This window comes from Mycothermus thermophilus (assembly GCF_041956435.1).
Source record: "Mycothermus thermophilus strain CBS 625.91 unplaced genomic scaffold VTJ04scaffold_6, whole genome shotgun sequence".
In the NCBI taxonomy this organism is placed as follows: domain Eukaryota; kingdom Fungi; phylum Ascomycota; class Sordariomycetes; order Sordariales; family Chaetomiaceae; genus Mycothermus; species Mycothermus thermophilus.
Genome location: NW_027191432.1, coordinates 875,721 through 901,176, shown reverse-complemented (window position 1 = coordinate 901,176; position 25,456 = coordinate 875,721). Strand labels below are relative to the sequence as shown.

Sequence of the window (25,456 nt, the reverse complement as noted above, 5' to 3'; positions counted from 1 at the left end):
TTTTTTTTTTTTTTTTTCGTTTTTCTCTGTTATTTTCTCTTCCCCCTTTCTTACTTTTACTTTGCTTCTCCCATTCACTCTCTCAACAGGAAACCGCTCCGGTAGCATAACTGACAGTGAACGCTCTACAACACAGAGAGATAAAAACATTCAGCTCCACACCGGGGATGCAAATTGGCAATAACATGCGAACATTAATCCCCGGGAGGGACTTCGTCCCCGTCGAATGGGACTTTCTCCAGTGCAAGCAAAATGAGTTCAACGAAAAGAGCGAGCAGGTCGAGAACTTGATACAGTTCTCGGAGTCCCTACAAAACCGCGTCAGGCAGATGATTGAGATCGGAGACGAGAACCACAGCCGCGCCATCCGAATATTTACGGTTACGACCCTGATTTTCGTCCCATTGTATGAACTTGTTTCCCTGTTGAAGTTTTACTTTTCTTCTTTTTTCCCTCTTTTTTTTCTTTTTTCTTTCCTTTTTTCTTTTTGTTTCTTGACTAACTCGAGCCGCCCACCCTAGGACGTTCGTCTCCGGTTTCTTCGGCATGAACACCAACGATATCCGCGACATCGATGCCAACCAGACTCTCTACTGGATGATCTCCATCCCGGTCACCTTCGTCACCCTCTCCATCGCGTTCATCTACGGTTACAAGGCAGATGATCTTAGCGACTGGTTCCATAATAAGTTTCACCGTACCCGCTTGGATCGGTCGAAAATGGCTGTCAAGTTGCCAAAGATGTCAACAGAGGTCTTGTCGTTGGTAGAGCTGGGCCGGGAGAAAGGTAAACCCCAGCCGGCTGCCAAAGGCGACCGCACGGCTCGCGGACGCTGGAGCAGTTCCAAGACTTCAATACGGGATCGGGTTCGTCAGAGGAAGTCTCAGGGTCCAAAGAGGGGAGACACCTTCGATGTTTAGACCAGGTTTGGAAGACACGAGATATCTCGAAAGTCTTCAACCTTCGAATGCTACGCCAATGCCATGAACAAACAAGAATCATCAAAACACACTCTGGCCTGATGGGTATTCCCTCCACTTCCACCTCCCACACCTTTCCCATCCCGCTCATCCTTCTCCGACATTTTCCTTTTTCCCTCCCCAACGCCAAAACCAGATCCCTTTACAGCAATCCGACAAAATAATCCCAATACTGGCACAGTGCCCCGACGCTCCACTCGCGGAGATGCTTCCCAAGCCCCTCAGCATCCAGGATCCAGGGCAGGTACTTCGTTTCCCACCCGCCACCCAGCCGGCCGCGGCGCGAGCATTCCCAGCGCGCCTTGCACAACTCCCAGTACGCCGGGGCCCAGCCGGCGTTCTCCCACCCCATGATAGCCACGACGCGCGGGTTCGGGCCCTGGGTGACGATGATGTTGCGGGGGTGAAGCGCTCCGTGAGTGAAGACGATGGGGACGTCGGCCGGGAAGAGGTGCGGCGGCGGAGCAGGAGCAGAATAGGATGGTTGATAGACGACTCCCATGTGGTGGTGGCTGCCGCCGTAGTGGCGGCGGTGCGAGAGCGTCGCGGCCATGGTGACGAAATAGTCATGGAAAGCCGCCACCGTTGGGAATGGGCCCGGAGGCGGCGCTCCGGCGGCCACGCAGTTGCGGAAGACCTCGTCCTGGAGAGGGCCGTGGTCGACGCTGCCTGGATGATGGTTAGTGTTGTCACCTCCCGGTATCCTCGTTAATGGAAGCAAAAGGAAGAAGACACATACCCACAAACCCAACTCCCAACCTCAACCTCCTCCACTCCCTCACCAACCCTTTCAGCTGCGCGCAAACCACCTCGCGCTCCAAATCCGTCATGCCCGCCCACCGCTCCTCCAACACATCCCCGCGCGGCATCTCCATGTACACGCACCTCTCCCCCGTCGCCGGATCCTTGCGCCAGCCAAACACCTCGGGCACCGGCGGCCGACCATCCGACAAAATCCCGCTCTTTCCAGCATCAGCAGCATCCGCATCCACCAACGTCTTCCAAGCCAGAATCATTGCTTTGCCCTCCGCGGCCCGGACGCCCATCCCGTGCTTGACGAGCAACTCGTGCGAGGGGAAGACGGTGGTCATGACCGTCTGGTGAGTACTGTTGCTGTTATCATCGTCCGTGGCCATCATCATCAGCCCCGCCTCGGCGCGGACTTGGGCCGGGGTCGGCAGGTCCGGGTAGATGTTGCCTGGTAAGGCAGGGCGGCGGAAGAAGGTGGAGTGGGCGAAGATGACGTTTTCGCCGGGAGGGAAGAGAGGGGTGATAGTTAGGAGGTCTTCTTCTTGTTGTTGCTCATCTTGAGTTTTTGCTGTTGTTGTTTGCTGCTGCTCAGTGAGGGAGAGTTTGGCGATGGAGTTGTACAAGGCTTGAAAGGGGTCGGCGGTTTGGGATTCTGCGTAGAGGTCCACAGAGTGGTGGCTCGTGGTTGGGTAGACCGTGGCTAACATTTCCGGTAGTGTTGTGATGTTTGAATTGAGTTAGTGGTTGATGGTAGTGAACAAGACGGGCGCGTTTGTGATATATAGGACGTATGTATATATCTGAGTCCAAAACGGTTTTGACGATCGCAAAAAGAGGCGACCCCGTTGTCAGTCAGTCATCAAAACCTTGGAAACTCCCTTCTCTGTCGTGCAACCCACAGACACAAATTTCACGTTTTCAGGTTCAGTGTGTGTGTATGTGCGTGTGCGCCCTGTCTCTCTCTATCTCTCTCTGTCTGTCTCTCTCTCTCTCTCACCCTCCCGTCTTAAATCATTCGGAAGGACTCGGAGCCATGGCCTCGAGGGGGAGGTGTCCTTATCTTAACGACGGCATCGTCCCCAGCAACCCCCCGGCGGTTTGCGTGGTTGGGCCGTATTGGCGACGGTGAGGCCAGGGGGTGGTTGGCTGCCCAATCTGAGGGGAAATCCCCCCCGCCGTGCCAATGTCACGTCCATGCATTCTGCCACGAAGTACGGGATACCTCTTATCAGTTAACCGGGCGGGAAGGGCTCTGGGCTGGAATACCCAGTTCGGGTGTAGTCGGATCTCCCGTGTCTGGGTGATCTGTGATTTGGATGAAGGGAACCAGCGAAGCGTGGTGTCGTGGCAGTGGCGTCGGGTCGGGACGTTGTGTCGTTGGATCGCCTCGCCGGGCCGAGTGAAGAATGCCATGCCGCCAGCGTTTAGCCTCAGCTTTTGATGAGGCCAGGGTCCACAACAACATCCGATGCCCCGGACTCACTTGGGGACGGACCGGTCCGAGGATTCCACTCCTGCCGGCCATGACTCCACTCAGCCGGAACTGTGGTCCGTCGATCCCCTGCCGGGCGCAGGGAGAAGAAAGCCCCGCCATGTGATGCTGGTGAGAAGAAGCGGGGCAATGATGATGGTCGGATGCGATGAGGTGGGCTGGGCTGACAGCTCGTCAAGTGAACAACGTCACAAACATCACAGCAATCAGAGGTAAAAGAGTTTTTCAATATCTTGTTGAATTAATCCGTAATCATGCCATGGACGGACAGTACAAAACTCCGCTCGCACATTTCCAAGTCCCAGATGTCGTCAACCCGAGTCTATGGTTGTGCCATGCAACAAGTTTACCTCCAACTTCCCATCCCTGATCAAATGCCCTTTCCCAGAGACATGCTCATGTAAGCCGGACCAACGCCAATTCCCAAATCAAGACCCCAAGACGGTGTCCGAAACCGACGCCGTCCAATGTGAAAAAAACAATTGCCCCGCCCGAAGACCCAACGCCGATTCCTGGTATCATGCCGTGCCGTTCGTAACCCCATAAAAAAGCCTGGTGAATGCTCGCTTAGACGCAGAACCCCGAAAATCCACAGGAAAATTCCCCTTAAACATCAAGACAAATCCATCGCCTCGCCACCAGCCGTGGCCTCACGGGTAGCTGGGGACTGCACCTCCCCCTGCCCAGCCGCCGGCGGCGCGGGCGAACCCTCCTTCACCACCTCCTTCGTCTCCTCCTCCACTTCCACCGACCGCCTGCACACCGGGCACGTGCCGTGCAGCTCCAACCACGGCCGGACGCAATCCCCATGGAAGAGGTGTTCGCACGGCAGAACCGCCGCGCGCTCGCCGGCCGCCATATCCTCCACGCACACCACGCACCGCGGCTCGTGGAACTTGGCAATGAGCGCCTCGTCCATGACCATCTCGTGCGCCTTCAAGCGGTCCAGAGCCTGCTTCGACGCGGGCGGCGGGCCGCCCTGTGGCGCTAGCTCGCGCAGCTGCGCCAGCACGCGGTCGAATGCCTCTTGACTGTAGACGGCGTCGCCGATGACGCCGGCGGCAGGGGTCGTGAGGGAAGCGAGGAGGTTGGCGAGCACCGGGAGCGGGATCGTGTCCAATGGGTGGATAGGCCGAGGTTGCTGTCGTTGAGGCCGAGGTTGAGGCTGGGGCTGGGGCTGGGCCTCGGACTGCTGCTCATCCTGCTGCTGTTCTGTCTGCTGCGCCTGCTCCTGCTGTGTGTTTGGCTGAGCATTGTTGTTTGGTGCCGGCTGCTGCTGGCTGGCAACATTGTGGACGGGCGGGGCAGCAAAGAGTGGGACGACGTGGAAGGGAGGAATGAAGTGCAAGCCGAAGAATGCTATCGGCTCAGGGACCTGGGCGGTATTCTGGGCCGAGGTAGCATTATCTCCCGTCGTCGGGTTCTGGGTCGAAGCTTCAGCCTGAGCTGGGGTGGTGTTCTGGGCCGGTGCAGCATTTTCCGGAGCAGGAGCGGCAGCGGGAGTCGCAGTTGGAGCCGGTGCTGGAGCTGGAGCCGGAGTTGAAGTCTGAGCCGGAGTCGGTGCCGCACTTGGAGTTGCGGGGAACACGATGTTAAAAAAGGTCACCGGCGGCCAGTTGAAAGTACGGAACCGGACCGAGAAGCGCATGGAATCCTGCCATTCTTGCTGCGGACCTGCACCGTTTGTGGTGTTTGTCGTCGTTTGCGACTCGGCAGTGGCATTCTCGGGATGTTGCTGCGGGCGAGAGACGCCAGCGGCAGGGTTTGTGTTACTCTCGGCTGGGCGGGTAGGTTGTTGGGACGGCTCGGAAGCGCTAGGGCCTGTGGCATTTGTATGGCGACGGGCATGGAAATGGCGCGGGTCGTACTCTGGATCAATCTGTGTGGTCGCCGTTAGCCTCTGCTGCATGCTTGTCGGTTGTGCTGACTGCTGCGGGGGTTGACGTACAATCTCGGTGGACGAGCTCATGCAGGCAGGGCAGTCGATGCTCTCACCAACGCGCTGCCACTGGTGATGACAGGCATGGCAGTACATCTGATCGTGATTCGAATGGCTGTCCATTGTGAAGTTCGAGTGACGAATGTCTCGTCTCGATGTTCTCGATGTTATCGTCGATATGGATGGTGATGTTGCAATAGAAACGTGATGGTGTTTGGTCGATTGGCGATACCTGCCAAGCGATCCTGCGCTTGCGGCGCTCCTCGGTTGAAGAAGAAAAGATTTGACGATATTTTGTCGAAGTTTGATGTAAAGTTGAAATTATCCTCGAGGATTGCGAAATCGGGCGACGTTTATGAGGTGAGGCAGTATGGATTATAAATCACGAGCTCGTCGCAAGTGTCCAGGGCAACTGTCACCAGCCCAGCCATCAACCAAACCAAGCGGCGCCTTGTTGTCGGCCTCCCTTGTTCTGGAAGCTGCGAGATTCTGCTGTCATCCATAAAAGTGGGTCCACTTGGACCAATCAGAAGCGGTCTTTGAGACCGACTTCGGTAAGCGGGTACTGATTCTTCGACTTTCAGCGTCTCTGATGCTCATCTCACAAGCAAAACATCGAAATTAGGAAAATGGGATATGAATACCCCCCACGAATTGGTACCTGACGGCATGTGTATGCATGCTGCATTCCATAACTTCCGGAAGCTGTTGGGATGATTCTGTCTTGGACCAAGTCCAGCCTTAACTCACATGCTGCTGATTGGCCGCCTCAGGTTATCACGCGAGCTCTGTCGAGGCCAGCCCTCGATGCTTCGGTGAAGTTCTGAATGGGACCACCTTCTGGGACAACACAGGCCAGCACAACATGGAGAACCCAATCAAAAATCCTACCTAAGCAAGCCATGCGGATAAACAGAAAAAAGCCTGACAATTTCAACACTTGGACTTGGCTGGATATCGGGTTGCCAACCTCACCTCCGGCCGTGATTGACCTGGGCACAGTAAAGCATCCCGGCTCCTTGTAAGTGAGTGGGCCTGTCCAGGTGTAAGTGGATGTGATGACTTTCCGTTTTGGGACATGCCCATTCTCTCGACGGCACACAATGAGTGTCAAGCGAAGCGCAAGACTCTTGAGAAACAAAGATTTTAGAGTCGAGACATATATATCAAGAAATCCTCAATATGATTTGACCAGGTAACTGCCTGAGGTGGTAACTGCGATTTGCAAACCACTGTCAAGGCAGCACTTGCAGGCACCAGCTCATGCCTTCGCCGGCATTCCGGGTTCCAGGCCAACGGCATGGCCAACCTTAGGAACCTGCCTGAGGCAGAATTGACAGTAAGGGAGCTCCAAGAACAGCGCAACACAATGAGAATGAACAATGCACTGACTGCAACTCAGGTTGAGCATAAAAGCTCCGACGGTTGTCCCCTATGTCGGTCAGGAAATGAAGTTGGCACATCCCTCTTCCCAACATCGACGGGGGTAGGGCCAGTCTCCTGATGGCTGAGTGTTCCTCCTGTCAGTAACTCCAACAAAGCCAACAAAGTATTGACCAGGGCATACAAACCTTTCTTGGCTGCTCCGTGGAAGTTGGATTGCTTGTCGGGGGTAGTATCTGGGAGGGTCTCAATTTCGTCGTTGTCTGAAAGCAAAAGACTTGTTGGGCTGCTGAGTACCCGAGGTAGGAATGCAACCGAAAGATGAAGACGTTTTCGAAGATTCATAGAACAGATACGACTCATTCTCGGGGATCGTGCCGGAATTCCTGTCTCCGCTGGCCCCTTAGGAAGCAGGGAAACTCCCAGGCCGCGAGGGCAGTTCGAGACCAGATTCCATCCGCATCACACAGCATTTCAGGTTGCACTTCTATTGATTCTGAGATATACGAGAGGTCAAAGAGGAGTATGTATGCTGGGTGTATACTACATATACAATACAAAGGGCTGGGAGCTGCGATGACCCCCGACAAGATACAACTAAGTACCTGACTTATGCCCCATATACACTGGTACGGTCCTTGCTTGTATAAGATGCCGCAATGTAGTCAAGCCCCTGAGCCACGGCCCATCATCGAAGCCGATTGACCAAACAGATCCCGTCCGTCGCCGGTTTACCTGGGCGACCACTGGTAACGGCAGGACGGCAGTGCGATATCAAACATCCATCCAATACCACTCTTGCATCCGATCACGCAAGCGTCAATGCCGACTCACAATGACGATCAATCAGAAAAATGAGTTTTGCTTTGAGATGAAGTCACCATAATTATACAACAAAATCAGACACGAGGCAATTCCCAATCTCAATACCCCGCCAATAATGGCACTCTCAATGTCAGAGACGGTTCAACAACGCGCCGAGGTGATATCAATGTCGACGGCGGGATAACGGTATCACATTGACGCAACAACGGGATGGTTGCTGCCGAAACCGAGATGCAACGACGACGCTTACTTTTGGTGACACGTTCCACCCATCCCGTGATGTCACCAGAACGTCATGTATGCAGGGCATAACCCGAACCACCATGAAGTGAATGGAGACGGTCCAATACAGATGTTGTAACGAAGGGAGCAGTGCTATCACTGTCTCAACCAGCACCTGAAAGGAAGCATGAGGACAACAAGGAAGCCCGTTCTAACTCATATCATTATGACCAGACATGACCATGAACATGACATCCCATCATGTCTACTATAAGGTAGGTAGGTAGGTACTAAGATAACTGAGGTATCACACCACAGCACAGGTATCGATGACTTTGAAAACGACAAAAGTTACACAAACACAAAAGAGGCCCATTCATTCCTCCACTTTGCCCATCCATCATCCATCATTACAAAACACCGTCCGACGAACCAACTGCGCCAACTCCTCCTTTCTCGTCCACTCATGAGTAGTTTAGACAAAGAGGGTGTAGAACCAGCGCTTCCAGGTAGGCATGGCAGCCAGCTTGGCGCGGTCGGCGTTGATGTAGTCCCAGTCGAGCTCGCGGCGGCCCGTGTCGAGGTCGATCTGCTCAGTGCGGAGCCAGCCAGTGCGCTTCCACAGGAAGCCACCGATCCAGAAGACGATGACGACGGGCAGGGCGAGGTACGATTTGAAGAAGCCCTCGGCGTCGTTGAAGTCGGCATCAACGGGGCAGATGGAGACGTAGAGCTGGAAGCCATCATGTTAGCATCAACCGATAAAATAAAATCAATACTAGAGCAAATGTTTACCTGAGCAATCAGGACGAGAACGTTGAGGGTCAGACCAAGGTACGAGCCGTAGATACCACCGATAGCCTTGAAGGGGATCTCATCGACGGAGCGGCCCTGGGCAGCCCAAGCGCGGCGGAAGCGGATGTGGGCAAGGCAGATGGAGCCCCAGGTGAAGAGAGCAGCAAGACCCGACAGGGCAAGCAGCCAGTCGAAGACCTCGGGACCACGCTTGTTCAAGCTCACGTAGGCAAGAGGGCCGAAAGCGAGCAGGGTGAGGACCGAGACGAGCGGGCGGCCAGAGCGGTCAATGTAGCTGAAGATCTTGGGGGCATAGCCCTGCTGAGCGAGGGCAGTGAGGGTGCGGGAACCGCCGTACACGGACGAGACGCCGATGGACAGGACGGAGACGAGAATGATGACGTTCATGAAAGAGTCGTAGCCCTTGAGGTTGGCGTACTTGCCAACCAGCACGAACGGCGAAGCGTTGACATCGGCATAAGGGTTGGCGCCGAGCAGGTTGTCGTCGTTCCAGGGGATCAGGAGGCCGATGAAGAACAGGCCGAGAATATAGAAAAGCGTGATACGCCAGAACACCTGCTTGATAGCACCGGGCAGCGAACGGAGCGGATTCTTGGCCTCAGCAGCGGCCTATTATGACCTTGTTAGTCGCTGTGCGTCAAGATAGGTGTTTTCCTCTAGCATTTGTACTTACCAGACCGACAAGCTCAGTACCAGAGAAGGAGAAGGCGGCAGTGACGAAGACGCTGCAGAAGCCACGGAAACCGTTGGCGAAGGCGCCGGGGTCGTACCACAGCTTCGCGCCGCTGTACGAATCATAACGGCTACCCTCCGGACCACCGCCGCAGACGAGCACAACAGCCATGATCATGAAGATGACGACGGCGCTCAGCTTGAGGACAGAGGACCAGAACTCTTCCTCAGCGTAACCGAGTGTGCCGAAGATGTTGATGAAGACGATGGCGAGCCAGAATATCGTGATCCATACAGCTGTGGGCGGAAAGGGTTAGCCCCGAGCCAGATTATTGAGATTTTCTTGCCAATTGCCAATCACATACCGACGCTGATTTCCGAGTTCCAATACTGTACTGTCATAGAGCAAACCGTGAGTTCGAGCGGTAAGACGATGGCCCATTGCATGACGTAGTTCCAGCCCATGGCGAAACCCCAGGACGGATCGATGAAGCGGGTCGAGTACGTGTAGAAGCCTCCAGAGACGGGATACATGACGGCGAGCTCTCCGAGAGCGTAGACAGTGTTGAACATCATCACACCGATGATGGCGAAGTCGATCAGAAGGGTAGCCGGGCCGCCGGTGTTGAGAGCCTTCCCGGAGCCGACGAAGAAGCCAGCACCGATAGAGCCGCCAATGGCGATCATGTGCATGTGGCGGGTCCTCATGGACCGGTCGAGCGAGTCGATGGAGCCAGCGCCCATGTCGCGCTTCTGGAAGGACCGGAGGTTGAGGCCATTGCGCGTCAGGAAGTCCTCCTGCTCGCGGACAGTCTCACCGGCCGCGAAGGCCGGAGGCGCCTCCTTGTCGGAAGGCGTGCCGGCGCCGCCTTTCTCCTCTAATGACATGGTGATGACGATGAAGTGTGTTCAGGGGATCGAGTCCGGCCTGGTTGTACGGGAAGAGGGGTGGTAGAGAAAGAGAAAAGAGGACGGAAGGACGGGATGTGAGGAGGGGGATGACGGGATTTATGAAGAAGCTCCCGGCTGATGGCAGGGTCACACACAGCACACTCACACACCGGTGTTGCGGCTCTCCTATCGCTCGGGTCCCGTTAAGTGGCGGTTGTGGTAGTATCCAAGCCGACTCCCCGGTTACATGCAAGAGCCACACCCCTCCCAGGGTCCGTATCTGTTGGGTGTACCCGTATGTTCTGGGGGGGCTACCGAGCTTGACAAAATGCAATGACAGGAGAAGAAGGCAGTCCGGGGGGTGTGATGGAATGCAAGTGGAACTAGGTGACGAGGCGAGGGATAGAGGGAACCTCGAGTGGGAGGACAGACCACCAACGAGACCACGCGACGTGAAACTGACGTCCAGAGCGTCGGGTAGGAAACACAAAAAGAGACTAGAAAGCTGCACCGAAACGTGCCAGGTTCCCAACCCAGGATGCCGTTAGGGCGGGGGGCACAGAGGTGTGTCTCTCAATGGAGAAGGAGAGCAACATGGAACGTGGCAAGCATGTGGAATCGCCAGCTGCTCGATTGGCCTTAGATCCGGTGGCCAGCCGAGATCAGATGGACGTAACCTGGAACAAAACACCAACAATGCCTGTGAAGATGAGATGGAGTGGCGAGCCAATGCAAGCAGCGACAGCGACTGATGAGAAGCATGCTCTGTGCTTTCTCTGGCATGGTGTTGTCATCAATTCGAGCATCGTCCTCCGTCATTTCTGCAGAGCACAGGGCCGGTTCGGATCGCCATGACCGAATCAGCAGGCGATGGACAGAGGCAGAGACCTGGTAGGTAGATCAAGCGCGTGTTCGTGCCTGTCTTACCCCTCCCCCGTCTGATTCCCGTTCCCCGTTTCCCAGTGTGCATGCTTGAGAAGTCGGGTATGTGTCTCGCAAATAACCCAGAAAGTATACATCGAATCAGGAGCGGACGGTGATCGTCGTCGTGCATGGCCGGGGAGGGTCCGTCGGTGGCCCAGTTGGGTTGGCGCCGGCAGCGGGAGGGCCAATAACGGGGATTTATTTCTGGGGATACTCCTTGTTTGTCAAAGTGCCAGGCTGGGCGGGCCTTCGAGACCTGCCAAGGCTAACGCCCCAGATCTCGCCTCCGAGCCAAGCACAAGCGCAACAAATCAAGGTTGATCGGTTGGTCTTAGGATGGGACCGATAGGGAATGTGAGTGCGTTGAGCGCCGAACGCCACTGACGCCATGAGGAAAAGCCGTTGAGGACAAGGATGAGAAAACACTGCTTGAGCTGAGGCCTCGAGAAGGACGAGAGCGACAAACTTTCTTGAGACGTGTTGGCTCGCAGCACGCACGGCCAAGACGGCGATATCCCGGTCGTGTCCCAACCTGCGACCTGCACGCTGCCGTCGCTTCCTCATTGATTGATGTTGCACAGTCGCAGGTCTGGGGATGGCATTGCCTGACGATATCTGATGCCATTCGCTGGCAGAGGGAGCGGCAAGTCAGGGCAGGCCCGTCTTGGCACGCTGCTGGGATGTCTTGCCAGCTTCCTGACCGGGCAAAGCTTGGCATACGATCCATGTCGGCTCGCCCGAGGGTAGCACAACAACGGGGAGGTGTGTCTGGGGGATGCCGGTTGTGGATGCTGCTTATCATCCCCCACTCTTTCTGCTTTCCCTATTGTTTCGTCCAGTATCATCGGCTGAATATTGGGCAATGATAACGGAAGGTACAGCGGTTATTGAGTCGTTGAAGGACACACAAGGAAGTTACCGAGTGCAGTTGGGCTTGAGTCGATAATACCTAAGAGTACAACAACGGAAACAAGTTCCTCCAGCAAAGTTATTTTGCTTACTCCGTAGATACTGTAGGTCAGGTAGGTATGTACATACATACATACATACTTCCCCCGCTCGCAGTCTGCGCCGATGAGGTTGGTGGATGTACAGGACGGAATCGAGACTAGGACTTGGTGGTGGCGGACAAAAAAAGCCACTTACACCAAACCCGTTTCGTTGCTGCGCATCATCACATGTCGAGTTGCCGCACGTGTAAAAACGCCTGAGGTGGTCCGCAGAATTCAGTCCATGATGGATGATCTAATGCCCGTTGGAACAAGCTAACGTCGGTGGCCTGAAACAAGCAAGCCTCGGCCAAGGCGATTCGCCTGGGCCGTCAGCCTCAGCCTTGAATCTCAGCCCACCAACACGCAACGCCTGATGCACCATCCCACAGCATCGTCATGCCTCAAATGGATGGGATTTGCAGAGGGCTGGTGTCGGGCCATCCAGACAGACTACTTCACCTAGCGCAGTTTTAACGTTATCGCACGTGTGCTATGGTGGAGGGTTTGTTTTTGGCACCTTGGCTGCTACGCCGAGGTTCGACCGTGGACCCCCAGACATGCATGCCGGCATCAACGAATATCCGGTTCATGATCCTCTGAGCAAATCACAACTCGAAATCCATATGCAGGAAGGCATCAGCTGTCAAGGTGCACTGCATCGGTATGCTCCTTCCCAGAGACATTGGGAGGCCAGTCTGGCACCGTGCTTTCGTCGCTTGATACTATGTCCAAATCGGCCAGAATTCCAGGTAACTCCGAGTGCTGGGCTGCGATCGAGGAGAAAGGCTACTTGCTGACTGTGGTGTTGTTCAATGGGAAGGAAATCGGTAAGGATGGCAAAGTCCGAAATAGGAAGGAGGAATGGCAACCCAGCAGCGTTGATGCAACTGTCGTTCGGCAAGGAGCGCCATGTGGATTGCGACTGGAACTTTTGCGCCAACGGGCAGCTTTAGACCAGTCTTCGGTCACTGAATTCATCGGTTGTCCAAAATGCCATAGCGCTGTGCCTCTTCACTGTTTGGCTGTCACATGGGATTCTGTCAGGTCAGAACGCCGCAAAACATCACCAGATCAAATTGTGCTAAAGTTTAGTAGAACGCTTTCATGAGCCTCACATTTCAGCCAATTCCCGCTTGCTCCCGTCGCGGTACCGCTCGCTGGGCGCTGGCTTAGGTTAGCCTACGGAGTGCCTGCCGCTCGGAGCTCTCCGAGTTAGCCCATCTGCCGCAACCAAACTGCCCTAGCCGTCTTGCCCCCCGCGCCAAGGATCGCCGTTGGAGCGGGAGGACCTCGGTACACACCCCAAAAGTGGTCGCCACGACCAACAACCTCCGGTACGTTCCCCGGACAAGGTCGGGAGGTCAAGCAAGGCGCTTTCCCGGGGACGTCACCGAATGACATGCATCCATGACCGACAAAGCGTCAGTGAGTGCCTGAGGTTGTCCCCGATCGAGTGGCTTCTTGCCACGCCGGGCTTCTGCAAGAGAACGAAACTTGCATGTTCGGCAACACCGCCGTCGATAGCTCGTCCTGGTTGTCTGACCTGTCCTGCAACACACCCAACGCAGCATGTGTGTCCCAGATATCCTCCGTAGAGTATGTACCCCGCGGAATCCGGGTCGGAACTTTTATCGGTCGAGGATTGTCCTGGCTCTGCGGTGTTTGGGAACTTCCGCGACATGGACCTTTGGCTATTCCCTTCTGATACCAGTGGCGACACGAGGCGCGAAATTGGGCATCAAGCCTCTCGCACCACATGGTTATCGCCGGCAATCACCAACTGGACAAGAAGAGCATTCGGTCATGGATTGATGTCCAACACGTCAAGACGCCTAAAGGGGCGTCCAGAGTAGAAGGGGTTGGCGGCCGCAAGCAGTTACCCCTGAGCTCCCTCGCTCACGATGTATACGCATCCAGAAGGTTTGACATGCAAACGAATGCTACGTTCATCTATAGAGATGATGATATTGGTAGGTGTGAAACATCAAAGAGCCAACCATTTGACTGGGCTTCCAGATTCGTTCCCGGTGTTAGTACCAGAGATCCTCATGCGGATGTCAGGTCTGCCGTACATATCAACCACTCAGCATAGAGAGCCCCATCATAGGTTCGCCTGCTGCAACAGCAATAACCTACCCCAGCCGATCTCACCTCACCCAAGATTCGAGGCTTTAGGACCTTACCAAACGGGAAGACGGGAGAGGCATGATGGAGGGGCACATCGCTTCCCAGAACCATGGGACTGGCAAAACGGTCTCGACAAGACCGGCCCCATACGGCTATCACAGGCAGGAAGGATAGCCAAGGTCAGGCACGGGAGCGTGGGAGGCTCTCGGCCTGCATGGGACTGTAGCACTCCCACCGGGCCGTTGCGCTTGCCCGCTGTGTATGTATCGTACACACTTGGTCGTCGTCCCGGCCGATAGCCCTCTCCCCCGGCACCGGCCGCCCGGATCCCCGCCTTTGTATGTACAGTGAAGTCGGTGTGACGCAAGTGACGGTGCATCCTGCGGAGGTCCAGACGCAACTACGGATCTTGGATGAGCCTCCAGTGTCTGGCTGCTGCGAGATCCTTTAAGGCCTGGGCGGGGCGGCTGGGTATGGCCGCAAACGTCCGAGAGAAGGGGACCATGGTATTCGCCGGGCGTGATGTCGTGGGGCAATGAGTGAGAGGTGAGCTCAGCACCCACGCCGTACGATCCCCTAGCTCGGAGGGGCATGGTCTTCCTTCGATCCAAGAAGTCAGTCGATCTGGGATGAAGAGGGGTGTCGCCAGACACGGAACTCTGCGGTATGTACGAGTACATGGCGGATTCACTGCATGGACAGACAAGCTACCCAAGACCCAGTCAGAGTTCCGACGACGTACATGCATGCAGTTCCAGATTCCAAGATCTTGGATCGGGTCTTGGATCCCCAAATGCCAGTCTTGTCTTGCATGTAGTGTTTCATCGTGAGATGAGGGTAGAGGGATTCCTCTTCCGTGAAGTAGTGTATATATAACGAGGACAATGATATTCTGCGCCTTCCCGTCAATATCAGTTTTATCACTAATATCGAGTGTCTTGTCTTTTCCTCCTTTCCATCTCAGCTGACACGGATACACGCAGCCCCCTTCGTGGCCCTGAACACCGGTGTCCGGTCGTAAATCCCTGAAGCAAGAGTCGTATATCACACCTGGAACTACGAGTACATGGGTGATTGCGATGACGCCATCTTGATCTCAATCTTGACGTTGCCACATGGCTATCCCTCCCGGCTCACATCCCTTCATGTGACACAAACACGTGCTTGTAGGAACTGGCCTGAGGTATGAAGGGTCTGCAAGGTCAGGTTTACTGTAAGCAAGGATACTCCCATATTAGAGATTCCGGTTGACGGCATGTTGTGTCGTTCCTTGAGTTAATTATCTCTCATTGCACCTAACACATATTCAATTTCTCCTTCGACATGTGACGTGTTTACACTCCGTCTCCACTAACACTTATTATTATCAGCTGAAATTTGCACCACGGAAGTCATTGATCTCTCCAAACTGAACCAGGAGATAGACAAGAAATTAGTTAATATTGCATCAAATCCGGCTTCACTTTCCCGAGACCGATGTGGTTGAATATTATGACCTAATTATGGCAAAGACTCAAAGTGTATGCGCTGCATGTCTGAAATCCTCCGTTAGTGCTGTCACTCATAGTTGTTCGAGGCCGGCAGCCGTAGACTTAGCTGTAGGTCTCGGGTGTTAGTTTACAACGTGCGACAGAGGTATTAATTCATCAAAGCCTTTCAATTTGTTGTAGATGAGGTTTAATTCATTGGCAGAGATTTTGGCAACATTAATCTATACCTACCGACTCGAGACCACGGTGAACAATTCAATCAACATCACATATTAGGTGATGAGGTGTAGTCCGTGAGGGGTTGTCAACACAGCCGTGAGGGGCGAGTCTCGTCCTCCATATCTCAAGCTGTCTATTCTGTCTCCCAAGTTTGCTGTAAGAGGCTAGTTGTGAGTATGTTATATTTTTCCTTGTGATCTGGGTTTCCGAAGAGATGTACTCAGGAAATAATAATGAAAAAGATGCCTACAGGTCCCAAGCTGTATTTTTATACATATTGAGTGAGATCATTTGGCGGATGTCTTGTGTTTCCCCGCACAAGAGACATTGCGCGGGCAATTTCATATTCAAGAACTACCGAGGTCACCGACTTATCTATAGAAGGGAGCGATGCTACGAATGGTCGGGAAACTGAGATTCTGAGACTTGTAGGGAGCAAAAAAGCGCACCGCACCAAACGGGTCGCTGAGCCCGCAAGCCAGGTGTCTAACAAAACAAGCGTGCCTCGATACTAACCATCTTAACAATGCTTGGTCACACAGCAAGTAAGAGACTTCACTGCTAAGCAAAAGGCAGCAAAGCGACAGCGGGGAGCAAATCACAACCACAGCAGATCAAGTGTGAGAAACAAACAGTGTTCAATTGAAGAATGGTATCTCAACCAGCCCAACGACCAGACCTTTCATCAAACCACCCACCCCATACCGCTGTTCGTATCGACCATATATGTACATACCTGGCTACCTAGTCCGCTAAACGTAAAAGATCGCAGAAAACTCAATGCCACTCCAGGGCTCTAACCCCCCCAAGCTTCTCTCGTTCCCGGGGTACTGTATGTAATATCTTTTACCCATAAGAACCTTTGTATATCCCAAACCCATTAAGACGATGCCTGCTCCTGTCCCAATTCTCCTTCCGTGACTTGGGCAGTCCCTTCATTGGCTTCCTGACCCTCCTCTTCACTAGCCAACACACTTCCCAGATTCTGACTCGCCCGGCGCAGGTTGATCATCATCTTCTGCACCAAGGCGGACGATGCATCCTCCTCTGCTGTCTTAGGGGCCGCATCAGCCGTAGGTTCCGCAGCTACTGCCGGCCCCGCTGCAGGCGGAGCGGTCTGCTCTTGCTGCTGTGACTCCTCCGACTTTGGGGGAACTTCGGGCGATGCATCGTTGGCCACCGATGCTGTTGGCTCTGACTCCCCCGTCGCCGGTGCGGACCCTGCTGCCGCAGGGGCTGGTTGTTGCTCTCCCGCCGGCACTTGAGCTTGTGAATTCGTTTCGCCAGCTGCAGGAGCCGTCGTCGTCGGCGCTCCCGACGACGCCCCCGTCATCATTTGCCGAACATATGGTGGCAAAGGAATGGGGCTGGTGCTTTGCTTGGCCAAAGGCTGTGACTGCTTTTTGGCTTTCTTCGGCGCCGGTGCAGGTTTCGCAGGCTGGGGGATTGCCTGCCAGACATGCTGAGTGGGCTGCCCAGGCTGCATCATCCCCTGGCCAGCTGGGGCGATTGGGACCCCATTATGCTGATATTGGATGCTTGGGGCCGGAGAGGCCATGCTGATTGGCACCTGCGAAGCTGGGGACGCAGACGGATTGCCAGTCGATGGTCGGGGCAGGATGGGCGCATATCCAGTGGTCGGAGACGCGCCTTGCCGCAACGGTTGTGTAAACGACGCGGGAATGTGATCGGCGGCGTTCTTTGGAGACCCTCCTGATAGGGCCTTCTGAGCCTTGATCAGAAACTCGTGGAGGTTTCCTTCGTAACCGTTGGTGAAGCCACCCCATCGGCCGTATGGAGTCCGGTACCTCGACGGATCACTTCCAAACAATGTCAGTCCCATCCAGAAACGACGCACACGGCGTCACAGGCTCTTACCTGTTGTGGTGAACTCGGAAATAACTGTACTTTTGATATGCAAAGGTTTGGGGTTGCTCCCCAGGTGCTCCGGGTTGGGTCACACCCGCTCCCGGCGTCAAGGACGATGTCATGGGGGCTGGAAGCGGCGCGGTTGCTCCCACGCCGGCCGGTGAAGAAGAGTTTGAGAATGATTGAGGCTGAATATATTGCCCTGATTTCATGTGAGCTGGGGGGCAGGTTAAGCCGGGAAGTATCGGGAATCCATTACTACCTCCGACGGGAGCGAAACGATTAGACGAAATCGGTGCTGACGGACCTGGACGAGGGGCATCTGTAGGTTGTGACGGTTGTTTGACCGGGACTCCAGAGCCAGATTGTTGAGAGAACACGTGCTGGAAGGATGACTGAGGTGGCGGGGCTGCCATCTGAATAGACCGGTAATTTTGCATCGGCTGGACCTGCTGCGCCGCTGGAGACGAGACGGCCGGGTTGACCGCGAAGGTATGCGATGTGAAGGTCGGAGCATGCTGCTGTCCAGGACTCGGTGCGATGGGTTTCCGCGGTTTGTAGACGTACGGCTTCTCCGGCTTGGGATTGTTGACAACCTGCGGTGATCCAGGAACGACGGCGTGAGAGGCCGTGACCACCCGCGGGGGTGGTGCAGGTTTGGGCAAACTATCCAGGAAGTTGCTCTTGGGATTATGGCGGGGCCGTGACGGGTCCTCGGTGTACTGAGCCTTGGCCTCTGTCGACGGTTCGCCGAGATAATACCAGATTTGATCTTCCTTGGTGAGATCGACCTTGACCTGGTCCTTGTTCCTGAAGGGTTCGCAGGTGTGGAACTCTGCCCAAGTAAATCCATCACCGAAGTCGTCATCCTTGCGGGGAGCTTCGTCGACGGCACGTTTGGCGTTGATTTTCTTCTGCGCTTTCCTGCATGTCGGCATCGGGATCGCGTTCGCAGAGGCCTTGGGAAGACGAAGATCCGCTGGATCTGGCAGAAGCAACCACTTCCACTCGACCTCAAGCCGCTCGCTGCTACTTGTCAGTTTCTGTCCACACCCTGCATATCGAAAAACATACCCATTCGGAATGACATCCAAGAGCAGCATCTCCTCGTCATGGCGGTTCTCCACCACGACGCCCGCGAAAATATCGCCACGGAAATACTGCAGTTGGCAGATGTCGTTCTTCTTGAGCGCCTTGGCTGCCTCCCGAATCTCTGGATTGTTCTCAAGGATATCGCCATCAAGCTTGCGATCCCTCTTTGTCCTGTGGAACCGGCAGCTAAACTCAAATGCTTGCTCCTTGTACTCGGTGCCGTCCTCTCCAAACACAGGCACCTCTCCTTCCTCGATGAGGACACCGGCGGCCGCAGCGCACGTGGCGTGGTAGCACCGCGAGCACTTGCTGTGTGAGCACTGCAAGCATGCTCCCCTCTTGGAGCGGCAGTACAAACACTTGAGCTCCAAGCGGGCCTTGTCGATGCCGCCAATGTTGGCGACAACCTCGGCGCCATCCACCGTCTCAATGTACGTCTCCGGAAGGTACAACGCGCACATCCTGTGGGCTTTGCGACCGTCGTCGGTGGGAATGATCTCGGCGCCAGGGATGTCGTTGGGACACAGGCAGCAGGGCGGTTCGGCATGCGCCTTGAGGCGAACCCGAATCTTCTTTTTCTTGACCTTCGGTTCCTTGTCGTTTGCGCCGCGCTTGCGCTTCCGTCCAGCAACCTTGACCCGAACAGTGTGACTTGACGGGGGACTCGGCAGGCCAGTTTCCTGCTCGTCTTCGTCCTCCTCCTCTTCGTCATCCTCATCCTCGGTCTCTTCGTACTCCGTCTCCTCGCCGCGAAGCTTGCGCTCGATCTCATAGACATCGACCCAGACGCTGTCTTGGGCCTGAGCGCACTGACACTTCTTGGCAATTTTGCCCATCGGCAGCCAGGTGTCCAGGGCAAAGTTGACGGCCTCAGCGCAGTTGTATCCCAAGTTGAATCCAGAATGGTAACCATAGGGGTAGGTAACGACGAACTCTCCTGGAAACGAAAGGCATTTGTTCACCTGGATGTTGTACTGTGACTTCAGATGCGACGGTGAGATGAGGAACCCCTTGTGACGAAGGAACTGGTCGCAAGCCTTGGCCTCGGTAGGCCAGATGCTCTTCATGGCCGCTTCGAACCGCCGGGCGTCGGCTTGGGGAATGCTGTACCACTGCTTGGGAGCGCCGAAGTGCAGATAATTGATGCTGTAGAGATCAACATCCTCAAGATGCCAGGCGAAGGTCGCCTTCCACATGCCCAGGTACAGATATGCCGTGTTGACACCTGGAACCTTCGTCCCAAGGACATCAAGGAGGTTAGGCAGCTTGTTCAAGTTCCATAACTCAACCGAGTCGTCGAACAGCGTGCCAAGAAGGTCGGCACCATAGAGCGGTGGGGCGTAAGTCAGCGTCTTCCAGTAGATCCGTTCAAGCTCCTCGCATCGCTCTGGGGTGAACTCCGAGATGTCCATCTGGTAGTCGAAGTTCTTGAAGGCCTCCTCGTCGATAGCCGCAGAGCCTTCACGGCGAACGTACTTCCGGCGGGCCGACACGGACTGGATCTTCTGTTTCGCTTGCCTCACACCACCCATCCTTCTGGGAGCGGGACTGGGCTCGTCATCCTCATCCAAATGCTCCTCCTTCACCCCAGGATCATCCTCCACGGACTTGAGCACCTCATCACGCTCGGGCGCCGGGGAGACGGGCGTCATAGGCCTATCTTCCTCCTCCTCTGGCTCACCCTTGGAGAACCGTGCCGATCTCCTGGTTACGCGACCTCCTCTCCTCCCCTTTGTTGGGGTAGACTTGGCCGACGGCGCTGGTTTGGGGGTTGAATCCCTGGTCGCTCGGGTTCTCGGTGCCGGTTTCTTGTCGGCATTGAGGCGGCGCTCGCCACGCCTTGCCGGGGGCTGATGCTCGCTCTGTTCGCAGAGTTGGCGCCATTGCGGGAGGTTGTAGCTGCGTTGGTGGACGATGTTGACTTGGCGATAGGTTCCATTAGACCCCATGATCTCCTGGCGGATGGGCTCGCGGACGCGGATGCGCTTGATGAGATCGTCAATGGGTGGAAGCGAAGCCTTCCATTCCTCGGGCGCAATGATCTTGATGATGCCCGACTTCATGCCATACTTGTCCACCGCTTCCATCTGCAAGTCGCCTTGTTAGCATCGTCCTTTCATCGCCAAACTTTACGAAATGTGTGGACGTACGAAGCGCTTGAAGTCCCGGAATTGCTTCATGGTCGGTTTGAAGACAGGCACGCCGCCGGTCCAATGGTCCGGGAGAATCTCCCCAATGTCTTCATCGTTGTCATCCTCGGCTTTGTCTTTTGCTTTGTCGTCGGCTGCTGGCTGCGCCTGGGGCGCTGGTTCCGGGTCAGACCTCGGGGTTTCATCATTGCCAAGCGCACCGTCCAGTTTTCCCTCCAGCTCGTCCAGGTCGCTCAGTTCTGAGTCGCTACTGCCATTGACGTCCATCGCCGTGTTGCTGTCCGGCGGCGAGTGGAGGCCGGCGGGCTTCGAGGGATCGGCGACAGCGGCGCAGTCTACATCCATGGGCAGGGTGGGCGCCGGAGCGCCAATCGCTTGGACGGACATGATCGGTGCGCGAGCCGGCCGCTACATGCGGTCCGGAAGCCGAGCGATGACGACAATATGAACGGGAGGCCGGATTTAGAGATTAGGATCGGACGGAGGTACGAGCCCTGGGTTTCGGAGGGATACCAGTATCGTATCGCCGATTGACAAACGCCTCAGCGCCTAGTGTCCCCCAGATGCCGAGTCGCAGAATGGCAAGTCAGGTGTAAAACTGGGCCCAGGGATCGGCGAATGCGGCGTTCCAACTCGTCGAGTTGATCTTGTGGTTTCACACCTGAGCGGTGGACTGGTCTGGGGTTGGAAACTGTGAGAAACCGGCTTGCGGGAAGAGAGGTTGGGAGAAAGACGGCTTCGATTGCCGATGGGTCGATTTGGGAGGAATCTGGGCTGATCGTTTTCCTTTTCCAGGGAGTGCGAAAATGGCTGGATAATGCAGGCGACAGCCAAAGGGGGAAAGGTGCTGGTGCTTGCAGGTTTCAGCGGCCTCAGCGGGCTCGAGCGCTGAGATCCCGCCGCTGAATGGAGCTTCTGCTGTCGAGTCAAAGTCGAAGCCCGAAACCACAAGCACACAAAAGGAGAAAGAGGAGTCGTATTTCTCGACAGCCCAGGCACTTTATGATTTTTAGCAGCGCTCAAGATGATGCGACTTGGGCTGTTGAGAGAGTTGTGAACAATTACCGGGTTGAGGTGTGTAAAAGAAATGGAACACGAGAGGTGCTGCAAAGCTCCCCAGCGGAGGTGGCAGAACGGGACCTGAATTCCAGAAGGGCAACAGGGATCGCCACTCTTTTTCCGTCACAAATTCGGCCGGACGCTAAGCCAAACTCGGAAGGGAAGCGGAGATTCCCCGCGAACAGATCCACGTGATTGGACAAGGGTTGAGGCAACACGTTCGAGGACGTCATCATTGCACATATGGAACTTTTCATTGTGCTGCACGAAGACTCGAGGACAGTGAAGTCAAAATGAGTCCTCGACAAGTGCTGCGAAATATCTAATATTTACCATTCTACTCGTACTCTGGTGAAAAGCATTTGTACAGATGCAGTCCCAGATCTCAAATTAGTTACGTCTTAATTTGATTCCGTCCGTCCAGAATGAACTGAGTTTGGCCAAGCAATCCCATCGCCAGCGCATCAAAAATGACAATGCCAATGTTGTTCGTCTCGAATGAAACCGTTGATGGCGACAACAAATCGGGTCAACTCCAGATTAGATAAGATCTCCCGGGCCAAGCGCGATTCGCCCTGAGGTGCCCCTGGGCGTTGTGAACCCGGAGCCCCATCCGGGTCCAGTCCCGGATTCCAACATCGTGCCTGGTGCATGCAGCGCAAGTGCCGACAGCGTGGGGGTCGTCCGTGTGAGGCGACTTGCTCCGCTCCATCCTGGGAAAGGCTGCGGTTGAGGGAGACAGCAGATCTCAAACGATGGCGAAAAACATCTCCATGATACCTACTCGCTGGGATCGTCGTCGCTGTTGATGGTCATGCTGTTGCTGTTGAAGCCAGCACCCCATGCCTGGCAAGAATCATACGGCCCGTCCAAAACAGGCTGGCGCCATCACACACTCTCACCAAGAAGCCAGGATGGAAGTTGTACTCGAAGACGCTTAATCATTAGGTAGCGAGGGGTCCAGCCCGAACCCAAGGCTGTGAGCACATATGTACACACACAAGACCGAAGGGAAAAACACCCAAAAACACATAAATCATGGACAGCATACACCAACAGGCACGCTCCTTCGCTCTGTGTATGCCCGTCCTTCATTATCATTACTTACCATCATGATTCTCATCATCCTCCTCCTCCTCATCATCAACAACCTCACCGGGAAGCAAGATGCGCCGCACCGAGACCGATCTTCTCAAAGCCGGTGGGAATAAAATCCACAGCCAACCACGCAATTCCTGTGGAACCAGCGTCAGCCGAGGCACACATAAACCATGACGACAGCAAACGGGGATCAAGAAAACACCAACCTGTATACACGACCAACTTGGTCACCACTTCCACATCGTACCTCACGCGGGGTTTTACCACTCTCGAAAACACCTCCTTCTCACCGAGCTCGTCCCCATCAACACTAAGATATGTGTCCGCAGCGTCGGGCGACGTTGTTGGACTCTCAACAAGGGTAGTATTCTCAAACTCCGCCGCCAGCTTCCCGTTCCCCTGCACCCCCGAAGCTTGCGACAAGCAAACTTCCACCCCGTCCATCGCCGCCTTCTCGCGAAGACTCCCCAGGCTCGGCCGCCCCTTAATGCCGGCAGGTGACCCCGCATCACTACCGCGGCTCTCCCGCCTGCGGCGCTCACGGTACGCAAGCGTCTCGTAAGCATCGGCAGCGCTCTGCGGGCCAATGCTCACGGAGCGGCCCCGGCCCGGGCCGCGGAAGCTGCGGACCAGCTTAGGGATGTCGCTCACGGCCGGCAGCACGTTGTCGTCGCGCTGGTGCAGGGGGACGTCCTTGTACTCAGAAGCCCGTACGAAGAAGCGGCGGGGCAGGGAGATGCCATGGGTCTCGAAAAAGCGGTACAGGTGCGGCAGGACGCTGAGTAAAGTAGGTTTCATGATCTCGCGCCAGGCAAATATGACGGCGACACCGACAACAAGCCGGGCGATGGCGCGCACCCAGCCAAGCGCGGACAGGTCAAAGGTTGCGTTGGGCCCGCTGTAAATAGGGGCGAGGCTCGAGTATCGTGCAAAGCGCCACGTGCCACACTCGAGACCGATCATGACTCCCGCGAACGCCACGCTGTCGTCGAAGCATGGGCAGTCGTCGGCGGGCTCCGGATGAACACGCACGAGAGCGATGATGATGAGAGCCACAGTAAGCGGCGCCCAGTAGTCGTTACTGAAGAGCCACGACTCGAGGCGAGGGGCGAAGTAAATCTCGACGAGCGAGATGGCAGCACCCATCAGTGACCCGATGATTACGTCCAAGAAACCGTGCATGCCGCAGTAGAGTCGACCGAAGACAATAGAAACGGCGTAGAAATAAGCCAGGGCCTCGAGAGCAACAGTCGTGGTGGGGGAGAAGGTATTGCTGGGGCTGTGAAGGAGAAGAATGGCGTAAACGGCCACTGACACGGCATTGGCTGAGTGTGTTGACGGGAAGCCGTACTCAAGGGCTGCTGACCCAGACATTGTAATACGGTGCAACGGCGGCGACAGTGGGCGTGGGAGGGAGCACATGTCCTTGAGGAAACCGGTGAAAAAGACGCCCGTTGCGAGAATGTGGACGAGTCTGTCAAACAGCCAGTCAGTCATCCCATCCCATCTACATCGCCCCGTCGTCAGCCTGCCTTACCCCTTTCCAAAGTCCCTGAAGCCACACCAGAAGAGGATAGGCAGGCCGACCATGAAGAATGTATGGGTGCCAAGGTTGGCCGTGATGGCGAAGTAGCTATCAAGAAATGGAGTGCGTATCTTGGACTGAAGGCTGGCCAGATACGGCGTCTCCCACCGGATGAGGGGCAGGAGAGCTTGTCGCAAGTCGTATCGCCATTTTGGCAGCGCGTACTTGTCTAGAGTGGTCGTCAGTTCAGATGTCTTTTCGTTCAATGGTCGCTTTGCTGTATTTGGCGATCCGGATGCGTGCGCGGGGCACTCAGGGGGAGGGGTTGGTATAGGTGTAAAGGGAAGCCGAAGCGCGCTGCGTCATGGCCACCAGATTGGGCAACACATACAATGCTGTAGACTCTTCAAGCCAGCATCCACCGTGCCGTTCGGAGCTTTGGTCTCGACAATAGTCGGGGTGGGCTGGACAGACGGCGCGGCGGTTGCGCCGGCGCCTGAGACGGGTGGATTCATCGGGTCCGAGGGATCGGTGTCCGGGTTGCGCAAGCACACGCACACACACAAGATAAGCGAAGTCAAGCGGCCGGCGAGTCGCAATCGGGGTTGGCGTGAGGTGAGGAGTGAGACATGTGCTGGCGTCTAGACACAGGAGCTCCTGGAGGAATTGAGGCCGAAAGCCTCGAGGTATGTCGGCCGGTGGTGAGTAGACCCGTCAGTGCGTTAGCATCCCGCGGGGTCGGGGCAAGGAAGAGAGATGAGAACAAAACCTCGAAGGCCACCGGTGAAATGCGCCGTCTGGCTTGGGGTTCTGGGGGACGGCCTAGGTGTGCTTTTCTTGGCAAGTCCCTGCAGAAAAGTGGGTAGGATCGCTTGGAGGGAGGTGGAAGCTGTTTTCACCGCCCGGCAAATCGCCAAGCTCTGATTCGCTGGGTCAA

General features: G+C 55.5%; 7 protein-coding genes across 7 annotated transcripts; 2 read left to right on the top strand and 5 right to left on the bottom strand.

Annotated features, from left to right (window-relative positions):
* Nucleotides 1–185: 185 nt before the first annotated feature.
* On the top strand, nucleotides 186–921 carry VTJ04DRAFT_8728 (uncharacterized protein; the record flags this gene model as incomplete). The annotated part of the gene is made up of 2 exons (XM_069367196.1): nucleotides 186–406; nucleotides 522–921. The coding sequence occupies 2 exons, from the start codon at nucleotides 186–188 to the stop codon at nucleotides 919–921; spliced, it is 621 nt and encodes a 206-aa protein (XP_069215549.1).
* A 202-nt stretch (nucleotides 922–1,123) lies between these two features.
* VTJ04DRAFT_8727 (uncharacterized protein) lies at nucleotides 1,124–2,438 on the bottom strand (the record flags this gene model as incomplete). The annotated part of the gene is made up of 2 exons (XM_069367195.1): nucleotides 1,124–1,650; nucleotides 1,721–2,438. 2 exons carry the CDS (start codon nucleotides 2,436–2,438, stop codon nucleotides 1,124–1,126), a joined length of 1,245 nt encoding a protein of 414 aa, XP_069215548.1.
* A 1,398-nt stretch (nucleotides 2,439–3,836) lies between these two features.
* On the bottom strand, nucleotides 3,837–5,285 carry VTJ04DRAFT_8726 (uncharacterized protein; the record flags this gene model as incomplete). The annotated part of the gene is made up of 2 exons (XM_069367194.1): nucleotides 3,837–5,102; nucleotides 5,172–5,285. 2 exons carry the CDS (start codon nucleotides 5,283–5,285, stop codon nucleotides 3,837–3,839), a joined length of 1,380 nt encoding a protein of 459 aa, XP_069215547.1.
* Nucleotides 5,286–7,779: 2,494 nt separating this feature from the next.
* On the top strand, nucleotides 7,780–8,062 carry VTJ04DRAFT_8725 (uncharacterized protein; the record flags this gene model as incomplete). The annotated part of the gene is made up of 2 exons (XM_069367193.1): nucleotides 7,780–7,855; nucleotides 7,911–8,062. 2 exons carry the CDS (start codon nucleotides 7,780–7,782, stop codon nucleotides 8,060–8,062), a joined length of 228 nt encoding a protein of 75 aa, XP_069215546.1.
* Nucleotides 8,063–8,067: 5 nt separating this feature from the next.
* VTJ04DRAFT_8724 (uncharacterized protein) lies at nucleotides 8,068–9,968 on the bottom strand (the record flags this gene model as incomplete). Its single annotated transcript, XM_069367192.1, has 4 exons — nucleotides 8,068–8,325; nucleotides 8,388–9,017; nucleotides 9,082–9,377; nucleotides 9,446–9,968. The coding sequence occupies 4 exons, from the start codon at nucleotides 9,966–9,968 to the stop codon at nucleotides 8,068–8,070; spliced, it is 1,707 nt and encodes a 568-aa protein (XP_069215545.1).
* Nucleotides 9,969–16,603: 6,635 nt separating this feature from the next.
* Nucleotides 16,604–21,221, bottom strand: VTJ04DRAFT_8723 (uncharacterized protein; the record flags this gene model as incomplete). The annotated part of the gene is made up of 5 exons (XM_069367191.1): nucleotides 16,604–17,543; nucleotides 17,632–17,794; nucleotides 17,855–18,618; nucleotides 18,667–20,771; nucleotides 20,835–21,221. The coding sequence occupies 5 exons, from the start codon at nucleotides 21,219–21,221 to the stop codon at nucleotides 16,604–16,606; spliced, it is 4,359 nt and encodes a 1,452-aa protein (XP_069215544.1).
* Nucleotides 21,222–23,045: 1,824 nt separating this feature from the next.
* VTJ04DRAFT_8722 (uncharacterized protein) lies at nucleotides 23,046–25,034 on the bottom strand (the record flags this gene model as incomplete). The annotated part of the gene is made up of 4 exons (XM_069367190.1): nucleotides 23,046–23,128; nucleotides 23,201–24,468; nucleotides 24,532–24,748; nucleotides 24,911–25,034. 4 exons carry the CDS (start codon nucleotides 25,032–25,034, stop codon nucleotides 23,046–23,048), a joined length of 1,692 nt encoding a protein of 563 aa, XP_069215543.1.
* Between the last annotated feature and the right edge of the window lie 422 nt (nucleotides 25,035–25,456).